Below are 12,169 nucleotides of genomic sequence, written 5' to 3'. Positions count from 1 at the left end.
TAACATGGCGTGAAAACGAGAACATCCGCGCCAAGTAAATTCTGCATATTAGTGTCATTATTTATGATCGTCTTTCTTGTGACTTTATGTTGTTTATTTAGTTTTTTCCTGTGTCGCTCCCTCGAGCAACTTATGTCCTGTGAGCCTTCTGTGCACATTGTCTTTGTCTCCTGCAGGCAGCCAAGCAGTGACAGCGTCGCCCAGACGCCCGAGTTGCTCCGCCGTTACCCCCTGGAGGACCACCCGGACTTCCCCCTGCCTCCTGATGTGGTATTCTTCTGCCAGCCGGAGGGATGTCTGAGCGTAAGGCAGAAACGGATGAGTTTGCGCGATGACAACTCGTTTGTCTTCACACTTACCGATAAGGACAGCGGCACCACCCGCTACGGGATATGCGTCAACTTCTACCGCTCCTTTCAGAAACGGATTTTGAAAGACAAAAGCCGCAAACTGCACAAGCCAGCCTCCGAGAACGGTTCCGAGGGCTCGGACGGAGGCCACGCCTTACAGGCTCCAAGCGCAGACTCCACCCCTGATATCAATCATTCCCCTCGCGGGAAACGTCTGTCTAAAGGAACTCAGCGCTCTCGTAACAGCTCGCTCACCTCTCTTTGTGTCATCAGTCACTATCCCTTCTGCTCAACCTTCCGGGAATGTCTGTATACTCTTAAAAGGCTCGTGGACTGCTGCAGTGATAGGCTGGTCAGCAAGAAGGCCGGAGTGTCCAAGGGTGTCCAAAGGTAAGAGAACCAGTCCCTGTTTTTAAAACCTTTAACGGGGAAAAAATCGTACTACTTATAGATTGACCAATCCCTGTCCTAGGCCGCATTTGTTTCACATTACTATGTATACAGCCTTGCACTGCACTCGCGGTCACATGAATTGTCTTGTTCAATGACTATGATTCTGTTTCTGCACAACAGACATTCTCGGCTAAACACCTGTCACATCCTTCAGTGTATTGGGTCCGTAGATGGCATTGGGTGTCCGAATGAGCATGTGCAGTAAGAGTCAAGGCAATATTTTGTTAACCTGGTTCTAGTCTTCATAAGTATTGCGGCATTCCCCCAGCTTGTGTTGTAGTACTCGCCATGGGTCCACTCTGTCTGTGCTGTGCCCATGAGGTCTACAGAGATTTCCTAGCTACCAGTCAAGATAGTACGTTACAGGGTCAAAAAGCTAGGGTGTGACGTGTTTGGTTGCACCGTGCTACCAATGAGGGATAATGCTATACTATATTTTGCTGTCACATGGCTAATCTGTGAATGCCCAGCTGCGCCGGAAGGTGAAGAGCCGCCATGTTTTGGGTCACAATGGCTGCTTATGACTGAAAACGGACCGAACACTCCTCCGTTGTCGGGGCGCAGCACACCCCCCCCCCCCCCCTCAAGACACATTGCCGTCCCCTCCATCTCTTCTTAGATTCTTAGACTGCGATTGCATTTTCCCAAAATTCCTCACGAATGCGCATTGAGCTGAAATTTTGGAGGCCAAGTTGATTCGGGCCCTAGATGTCATTGTAGCGGATGATTCCTTCGTGTGTTCATGCTGCTTAGCCGAGCATGCGCATCCACTAGTGACTGATGGCACGTTGTATGAATTACGGGAAATGCAGAGTTCTCTATACAGGAAAATTTGTCTGTTACCAAACTTATTGCTTGCGCTACAGACAGGCCTATTGGGAATGTGCACTGGGAATGATGACTGGTATGAAACCAAGTATATATTATTATTATTATTATTATTAACAGTTTCTTATATAGCGCATACATATTCCGCAGCGCTTTACAGAGCATAGTTATGAGCAAAAACACATAACGAATTACAGCACAAGACAGTTTAGGACAAGTACATGGTTAATACGGATAGTTGCATCAGGGGACAGGACACTGCAGCAAGCATCAGGGTGGCAGAGGTTTATATATTCTAAGAAAGGCACATGAGGAGAGAGGGCCCTGCTCGTGAGAGCTTACATTCTAAAGGGGAGGGTTAGACTGACAAGGGTGACACAGAAGGGAATGAAGTGGGCATAAACAGTAGGTAAAGGCCCCCATACACTAGCCGATTTTGGTCAGATTTCAGCCAGATCAGTCGGATCTGGCCGAAATTGGACCAAAATCAGCTAGTTTTGATGTCCCCTCAGATCCGATGCGCGGTCCCGTGCATCGGGACCTGCTGCACGTCCGACCACCCGACTTGGGACCTAGTGGGGCGGCGAGGCGGTAGAGGGAGCAGGGGGGGCTGGGGACGCTGCGGGGGGACACAGGCGGCATAGAGCCAGGCAGGGGGAGCCGGCCGGGAGCTGTCAGTATTGAATAAAAAAAAAAAGCCCATACAATGCATGGGCGGCCTGTGATTGGCTGAGCGCTCTCTCAGCCAGTCAGCAATTGGCTGAGAGAGCGCTCAGCCAATCACAGGCTGCCCATTCATTGTATAGGCTTTTTTTTTCTAGCACTGACAGCTCCCGCCGGCTCCCCCTGCCCGGCTCTATGCCGCCTGTGTCCCCCGCAGGGTCCCCAGCAGCGGGGGACACAGACGCTGTCCCCGCAGCGTTACCAGCAGCGGGGGACACAGACGCTGTCCCCGCAGCGTTACCAGCAGCGGGGGACACAGATGCTGTCCCCGCAGCGTCCCCAGCAGCGGGAGACACAGACGCTGACCCCGCAGCGTTACCAGCAGCGGGGGACACAGACGCTGTCCCCGCAGCGTCCCCAGCCCCCCTGCTCCCACCTTTTGTAGCCCCCCCCCTGCTCCCCGGGTTTTTTACATGTGATAAATCGAGACGATTTATCACATGTAAAAAATGGCACATCAAGTGCCAATCTAATCAAGCTCCCCCGGGGAGCAGCCGGGGAAGCTCAGGGGGAAGTCGGGGGCGACTTGTCCTAAGGACAAGTCGCCCTAGTGTATGGGGGCCTTTAGGATGAGAGATGGTCGGTTTTTATGCAGGAGGGTGGGAAGGGGTCAGCTTAGTCCTTGATATTTTAAGTCTAAAAAAAAGCTGGGTCATCCAAGAGTAGATAGCAGAGATACAATTGGAGATATGAGTGAGGATAGAGGGAGAGCGGTCAGGAGAGGAGAGGTAGATTTCAGTGTTATCAGCATAGATGTGATAGTGGAAGTCGAGTGAGCAAATAAGCTCTCCCAGAGAGGACATATAGAGAAAGAGAAGAAGAGAGCCAAGAATAAAATTTTTAGGGGACACCTAAAATCAATGGAAGAGCAGGACAGGTGAAGTCATTAGTGGTACAGCAGGGCATTTTCAAAACTGAATATACAAGCATTAACAGTGATAGTAAAAGTTGTTTGCAGATGTAAAAATGATGATATTATAGTTGAGTAGCCAGGAGTAGTATGTTGTGAGATATAGATAGAAACCGCACAGCAGAATATGTGGATAGCTTTCATTGGGCAAGATTCAGTTGTTATCTCCGATCTGTTTAAAATGAAATTGGAGGGGGGGTGATAGTCAAACTTTAGTTTCTTTTGTCCCGGCTTAGCCAGTAAAATAGCTAAACCGGTTCAAAGTTCTCAGTGTGACGCAAAGCCTTACGCATTTCTCCACCTTTCCTGTGGCCGGTTTCCTCTCTCTGTGAGGAAGCCGCCGAAGGGAAATGTGGAGAAACGCGTAAGAGTTTGGTTCAGGACCTTTGACCACACAACCTGCGTCAAAACATTCCAAGAACGATCTCCAAACAAGGTGCGGTAGAGTGCTAACCAGCCGGGAACCGTCATGTAGGAGCCTATAAACCAGTGGTCGTCCATCTAAGCTCTGTTTGATTGGGCAACACAAATTATTAGTGAACTTATTTTCAAATGGATCAATTATTTGAATGCCAGTTCTGTGCCCACTACCAACTAACATCTACTAACAAGTGAAATAACATTAATCCAACTAACCGAACCTTTGCCTCTAATCCAAATAACATCTATTCGTTTATTCTGGGACGGCATAGATTCTTTGAGATAATTACAGTGGTCAGTCATTTTCAAATACTAATACCAATGTGCATTATGTACATTTTTTATTGTTTTATTATTTGGTATTTGTTTAATTTACTGGCCAGTATTTTTTATTATTATTATTATTATTATTATTATTATTATTATTATTATTATTATTATTATTCTTTATTATATTGTCTCTTCTTTAAAAAAAAAAAAGAGGGTGGTTTGACACGCTCCGGCTAACGCCGGGCGGCGAAAACCCACACTGCCAGAAGCCGTGCTGTACACAGTAGTTAGTAATGGACATGATTGTGTCCATTCACATGGGAAGGCCATGGCCCGGCCGCCTGGTTGCAGCCAGATGTCACCACTGGAAGGGACGGCTGCTGGGCTGTGGTCATCCCCACCATTGTAAACTCCTGTGTACGGCACGGCTTCTTGGCCGTGCGGTGTTTCGCCGCACGGCGGCTGCCGGTGTGTGTGTGAAAGGGGCCTAAAGAGGCCCATACACAGTACAATTATTGTATGCAATTTAGACTAGATTGTATGGCATACGTTTTGCAATGCAATGAGATGAGATCTAGTACAATTAGTATCTGCAGCACATACTTTTTGTGCTGTGCAATGAGATTTGTGACGGGAGCGCGCATCTCCTCGCACCCAGCAATTGTACCGTGTATGGGCACTTTTTGGGGGGTATTCAATGTCAGGGGTACGGCTGTCGAGCAAGCTTGTCAGCCGTGCCCCTGTCCCGTTCTCGCTTTGCTCGACGTGAGCTCGGCGGTCGGGATTCAATGTCCCGGCCGCCGAGCGGCGAGAAGGGGGTGTGGCCACGAGCTGAGGACAGAAATAGACGAGCTCCAGCCGGGAGCTTGCCTATTTCTGGCTTTTCTCAGCAGAACGAGCCCGACAGCTTGTGATGTCGGGCTCGTTCTGCGGAGAACCCCCTGTTAAATGCTGTCGGGGAAGACAGCATTGAATAGGGCCCCCGCAGCCATCTCCCCCGTCGGGAGATGGCTGCGGGAGCACGACAGCGATTGAATACCCCCTTAGTCTTTATTCCAGCACTGCCTTCTTGCGGTCTCTGTGCTTGCTCTTTCTTGTGTGGTTTGGGTATCCACATGTGACTGCTGCTAGAATAAAAGACTACTATATTCTATGTTACGAACTGCTTTGTAGCGCACAGCCATTCCTCCTTTTTTTTCCCCCTAAAAGCTATTTGTGTGATAAGGAATTTTGTCTGGGACAGGGACTGATATGAATGTTACATGTTTTATGGGGATACATACAATAAGCCAGCGTTCAGGATCCCGGCAGTCCAAAGACCTGACATCCCGATTTGGAGAATCCCGTCAGTGGCTCCCGTAGAGGAACTAACTCTTTTCCCTTAACCCCTCACCAAACCCTCCCTTGCAGCAGCCTAACCCTAGACCTATCCCACAGATCTGAGACTAGAAGCGAGGTGGTGCTGATCACAAACTGGTACTTTCCATCTGTACGCAGCGTTTTCCTGTCAGTGACCCCACCAGCTACACAGAACTGAGGCAGCCATTTTGTGACCTGAACATTCAGCTTTTCAATGCACTAGTGCAGTGTTCCCTACCACGGTCGTCAAGGTGAACTAACAGTCCAGGTTTTAATGCTATATATGTGCAAACACAGGAGGCTTAAATAGTACCTCAGTTATTTTGAATTAACCATATGTATTCAAGCATGGATATCCCGAAAACCTGGAAGGTTGGGAACCACTTGGCTATTAAACTGCTTCTTTCACTGTCCTCCAGGCACATAAAGGGGGGATTTCAATTGTTTATCGTGTTGACTTCATGTCATCATCTACTTGTCCATTCTAAAGTGACGGCAGATCTTGGGGTTCAATTCAACTGTATTTGTAGGTGCTCACTGCCCAAACAGACCTGGTGGGGTAATCCTGACCAAAGTGCTAGACAAGAAATGCTGTTTTGATGCCCAAACGGGTCATTTTTTTGCTCATTTCAGTCCCGCCACCTCTGTTAGCTGCAAAGACCGCCCACATACCATATGAAGTACAATGTTAATAAAACATTCTCAAAATCACAGTCGCATACTTACCTACAATTCCCCATTGCTCTTCAGTTGAAAGCCGCAGTAGGCATCAATGTAAAGCATCCACCGGACATAGCAGTGATCTGTACAGTCACTGCTACCCGAATTCCCAGTACCCGGGCGCTTCTCACCATTAGGATCAATGCAGGAGTATTGATTGGTAGATAGAGGCGAGCCTCTGTCTCTCCCAGCCAATAAGCGTTCCCCCATTAACTTCAATGGAGAGAACTGTGCTATATTGTATCCTATGATGGGAACCACAAGGTTACTAGAGGGCAATCTTTTTTTTTTTTTTTGTGTGCATGTACTGTCTTTATTTTAATAATTATTTTACAGTACTTCTACAGGTATCAGTGGGCCCTTTAACACACTGCATGCTAGTACTTGTGGTTCTCTAAGTATAGGGGGGGGGGGATCTTAGAATGCACACCCGATTTACATGAGGTGCTATCATGCTGGGACTTGTAGTTCTGCAAAGAAAGACATGTGGTGCAGATGCACACTCCATATTATTAATCAAATTCAATCAATAATAGAGGTTCTTGGTATATTCATTGGCCAAGAAATATTTGCCCACCAACCAGCTTCACGGTAACCTCATTTCTGGTGGGTCCCTAATACTAAGAATCTGGGGCGCGGAACCCCAAAAAGGCCAGCATAAGCCAGTCACCCCAGGGTAGCACACAAGTGAAAAACTAAGCTATAAATGTGTGTTAATAAGAAAGAAGCAGGAGCTAGAGGTTAAAAAGTGTAGTGCTAGGAAGTATAATATTAGTGAAAATAAATAGTGCTAAATAAATGTTAGGGTGTGCCACCCCAAAAGCAACTCGGTTACACCAACCCAAGGGGAGCCGCACCCCAAATCCATCTCCAAGACTAGCAATTAGTGTAAATTTTTAGGTCTTACCTTCATTGTGCCCTCAGTTTGCAGTCTGTGGCTACCAGGGACCAAACTGGTGAACTAATGTTCAGATCAGGTGGGCGGGGTGCTACTCTAAGTTGAAGGAGTCCCAACCTTCAGGTGTACAGGTGTACACAATGTTAGCTTAGGGGGGGGGGGGGGGATCTTAGAATGCACACCCGATTTACATGAGGTGCTATCATGCTGGGACTTGTAGTTCTGCAAAGAAAGACATGTGGTGCAGATGCACACTCCATATTATTAATCAAATTCAATCAATAATAGAGGTTCTTGGTATATTCATTGGCCAAGAAATATTTGCCCACCAACCAGCTTCACGGTAACCTCATTTCTGGTGGGTCCCTAATACTAAGAATCTGGGGCGCGGAACCCCAAAAAGGCCAGCATAAGCCAGTCACCCCAGGGCAGCACACAAGTGAAAAACTAAGCTATAAATGTGTGTTAATAAGAAAGAAGCAGGAGCTAGAGGTTAAAAAGTGTAGTGCTAGGAAGTATAATATTAGTGAAAATAAATAGTGCTAAATAAATGTTAGGGTGTGCCACCCCAAAAGCAACTCGGTTACACCAACCCAAGGGGAGCCGCGCCCCAAATCCATCTCCAAGACTAGCAATTAGTGTAAATTTTTAGGTCTTACCTTCATTGTGCCCTCAGTTTGCAACTTCCCTTGGGTTGGTGTAACCGAGTTGCTTTTGGGGTGGCACACCCTAACATTTATTTAGCACTATTTATTTTCACTAATATTATACTTCCTAGCACTACACTTTTTAACCTCTAGCTCCTGCTTCTTTCTTATTAACACACATTTATAGCTTAGTTTTTCACTTGTGTGCTGCCCTGGGGTGACTGGCTTATGCTGGCCTTTTTGGGGTTCCGCGCCCCAGATTCTTAGTATTAGGGACCCACCAGAAATGAGGTTACCGTGAAGCTGGTTGGTGGGCAAATATTTCTTGGCCAATGAATATACCAAGAACCTCTATTATTGATTGAATTTGATTAATAATATGGAGTGTGCATCTGCACCACATGTGGTTCTCTAAGTACCATCATGCACAGGGTGGCTTGCTGGTACATGCAGTTCTACTGAAAAAGACAATATTTTTATTTTTCACAATTTAAAACTATGAACACCGCACCTGCCGGCCATGTGGTCCTGAGCGTAGCCCCAGTCTTCAGCCCTGACCTTGGGGGTGGCGCTTTATTGTGGGGTCCCTACTTAACCATGTCTGATTCCTTATACTGCTACTTGCTCACGTCGATCCCTACAATAGGGATACATACGGATAACTGAAGGTTGGAATGTCGGCGGTCATAATTCCGATGCCGGCATAACGACTGAGGGAATCTCTACAGGTCCTTCCCTGCAGCCTAACCAATGTATACCGCCGCCTAAGCATGAACCCCCCCCCCTTCTAAGTGGCTAAACTTAACCCTCCCTTCCAGCGGCCTAACCCTAACCTCCTCCTGCCTGCAGCCTAACTCAAAGGGGGGGGGGGTTGGAGAGATCTGCGCACCCAGGGAAGTGCCGCATGTATCATCTCAATGCACCTCCATCATCAGTGTGAATGAGCCCCAACAATTGGTTTTATATTTGTATAAGCTCTTACTTATGGTAAAATCTATTGTTCCCTTTAACCTACGTATAATGGAATTAGGATGACACACCTAAGGTGGACCACTGTAGGTAGACATGGGCTTAGGTCGACACCTGAAAACGTCGACATTGGCTTAGGTTGACAGGATCATTAGGTCGACAGTCAATAGGTTGACATGGGCTTTTAAAAAAAATAATTGTGCCGACAGGCGGTATTTCATGCCCTACCATCCACTAGGGCGTGGAGGGAGAATAAATTAGTGTGCCCGAAGCATGGCGAGCGCAGCGATAGCGTGTCGACATTCGAGACAAAAAAGCGTGAAGAAACCCATGTGGACCTTGCCCATGTCGACCTTTTCAGGTGTCAACCTAAGCCCATTCGACCGACGTATATGAAAATTGGACATTTTGAAAGCAAGTCGCATGTAAAACATTTAGTAACATTGTGAATCCGATGTATCTGGTGTTTTGGGTATTTATAAAGGTTCCGCTTGGTCCCGATGGAGAGCTGCTGTTTATCAGTTGGAAATAGAAAAGACGTTGTGTTGAGACGGAACATGCGGCGTGTATAGATGGTGTGTTCTCCGATGGCGATCTGCCCGATTCCTTCACTAATAACATTGTTCGGGGATAATTCCATCCTGCAGGACACAGAACATAGAGGTCACGTTCTGAGAAGATGGAAAGTCACGAGAGTAGGCCGTGACGCCACCGACATAGGCATGTTATTGTGATTAATATATTTATCTTGCTGCTCTTATTAAATTACATATAATTGGCAGCCAGATGCCATGTGCTGGGTGTTGCTGCCAGCTAGGAACCCGTCCCTGCCCATAGCGAGCTTCCTCTATACTGCGTAGGCCTGGCACAGGAAGCCGCTGCAGATAAGACATCTTTATCATATTTAAATGATGGCAAATTAAACTGCGGCCTGACTTCGCCATTTAAAGTGGACCCGCCTTAATTTTATTAGGGTTAACCAAGCAGAAGAATAGATGTGTTTTTTTTTTTTTTTTTTTTAAAGCTCGTTATTATCTAGATCACTTTTGGGGTCATTTTGGTGCCTATACAAGTCGCTGCGTCTGTTCGCAAATGGAGCCTGAACATGCGCATAAATGATTACAGTAGCTAAACATCGCTCCCCGGTGGAACTGCGCGGGGGAGCGATTAAACCAGAATGACCTCCTTTATGTAGTGTTTCTAATGTGGTGTGCACATATTATCAGACCGGAGTAGTCTTTATAGGACATCACTGCCTGGATATACGCAGCGCACATTAGCGACACTGCAACTCCCAGTGGGTTCCGTCAGCCACAGAGCTAAGCGCCCGGTTCAGCATAATATGTGCGACCTTTGCAGATGACCTTGGTTATAATATCCATGGAAATACATTTTTCGGAAAGACTTCTGTACACTTGGGATTATCAGCAGCGATAAAAACGCATCCATCATTCATAGTGCTTGTAATGGATGTATCTTATTAAATCGTTTTCAACCTCCACTTCACTTCGGCAGGTCTCGTCGGTGAGTGCAAACATCGCCATTGTGTGTTCTGTAAGGAAACAACCATTATTTTGTGGTCCGTCTGTAGCCTAACGCTGCTCATATTTGTGTTTCCATCACCTGTATTATCAGGTGCTCTCAACACAATAGGGCAGGACTCCAATAAGAGCTAGTAAACAGGACATGCTTGGTAATCAGAATCATGCAGTCACTTCACACTGGGACAAGGACTGGCCCATTGCAATATTATTTTGTTATGCTGGGCACACGCTGTTCGATAAGATGCGTGACACTCATCCGATATCCTGGGCACACATATCTCACATATCTCTCAGACCCCCTTTACACTGCCGCAAAAACCCGGGTCTTTCTCTCGTGGACCCAGGTCAGCGGCGGTGTAAAAGGGGTTAACCCGTGTCCATTCACACAAGACTTCTACACAGGTCCTGACCATGGTGGAACACGGACAGGTCCTGGGTAGTGGGCAGTGTAAACGGGTATGTCTGGTCATCTGACCCGGCTCCCGTTTACAGCAATGGGGACGCCCAACCTCTGGACCACAGCGTACTACAGTCAACATGGAGGTTGGGCGGGGAGCACACAGCCTCCGCTGCTGTACTGTACTGAGACATCCCAGTTACTCCGTATTTACGGTCAGGCCCGGCAGGGCATCCACTGTCCAACTTGTCATGTTAATAAATTGCATTGCACGGACGTGCTGGATGATTAGGCATGTCCAACTGGTTGATCTTTCTGGATCAGTCGCATACACACACAGTACAGTTATTTGGGTGATCGTGAAAATCTCCCAGTATCCTTTAAGCCAGGCATGTCCAAACTATGGCCCTCCAGCTGTTGTGAAATTACAAGTCCCATCATGCCTTGCCACGGTTTTGCTATTAGGTAATGCTAAGACTATGGCAAGGCATGCTGGGATGTGTAATTTCACAACAGCTGGATGGCCACAGTTTGGACATGCCTGCATTAAGGTGGATACACCGCTCACTCTGGTAACCGGGACACTGATCCTGATCAGCTGATTGGTGGGTACCCGTCTTCACCCCCTGTCACCCTGTATGCATGGAGCTAGAATTATCTGCATGGTTAAAGCACATAGAAAGCTGCTCAATCAAATTAGTAAGGCCGCGCCCCTCGCTATCGCTGGGCGATTAATATGCAATAATCGCCGGTGTCAGGGCCAGTGTTCTCACCGTGGGAACACTGACCCTGACAAATGGCTCAGCACACAGTGCTCACACGTCGCTGCATCGATCAGACGGCCGCTCAGCATCTCCCCGTGTGCAGGCCCCATTACTTAAATATACTTTCATAAATATGGTAATCCTACACACCACTTCAAGATGTCTCTGATACTGGAGGCCCCTACACTGCGTTATACATGGTAATGGCACATAGACCTATGTCTAAATTGAGGGCCAGGTTACCTGTAGTCACCGCTACATCCTGCATGGTTATCGGACAGTCCCTTTAGTATCACACAGCGAGCTCCTGATTGGTTTTCTTATTTTTGTCTATACCCAGTACTAGTTATGCTGCTTTCAGACAGCAAAACTGGCTTTGACCAGGTATTTTAAAACGTTTCTAAAAACGGGTCTGCCAACTAAAACCCCTTTCACACCGCACGTCTTTAAACGGTATTTCAGTGCAGTTTTTGTTCCTTCACAACACTGAACCCGTGTTAACCCATAGAAAACAGTGGATGGAAAAAAACTGGTCTGAAACGGGTAGGACCCTGCTTTATTACCGTTTAGAAATACCAGTTCAATAGAACCAGTAAATTCACTCTGCACCTTTCAGACTGCACAAATTACCGTTTTAAAACGGTAAAAAAACTGCAAAATAACGGGTAAAAAGTGCGGTCGGAAAGGGGCATTAAAAGCCCATCAAAATGATGGCTTCTGCAATGTACATTCACTATGAGCTGTGAAGGGATATGGTCACTAGGTTGACATGACTGAAGGTGGACAGGTCGTTAGATCAAGGATGATAGTCGAAAGGTTGACATGGGGTTTTTCTTTTAAGCCGACATATGCTGACAGGCGGTATTTCATGCCCTACCATCCACTACAGCATGGTGGGAGAATGAAATACGAGTGTA

The 12,169-nt window shown here is 47.0% G+C and overlaps 1 protein-coding gene across 37 annotated transcripts in view; it reads left to right on the top strand.

The window, feature by feature from the left end:
- The window catches only part of MADD (MAP kinase activating death domain), a 101,199-nt gene that overhangs the window by 8,753 nt on the left and 80,277 nt on the right, over positions 1–12,169 (top strand). For all 37 annotated transcript variants that reach the window (XM_083164421.1, XM_083164410.1, XM_083164415.1 and 34 more), the window contains exon 3: positions 177–740. In XM_083164421.1, the coding sequence (XP_083020547.1) occupies positions 177–740 (564 nt within the window). The remainder of the gene's footprint in view (positions 1–176; positions 741–12,169) is intronic.

This window comes from Crinia signifera, chromosome 11, assembly GCF_055691185.1.
Source record: "Crinia signifera chromosome 11, ASM5569118v1, whole genome shotgun sequence".
Classification (NCBI taxonomy): domain Eukaryota; kingdom Metazoa; phylum Chordata; class Amphibia; order Anura; family Myobatrachidae; genus Crinia; species Crinia signifera.
Note: the sequence above shows the minus strand (reverse complement) of the source record. Positions and strands in the feature narration are given on the sequence as shown.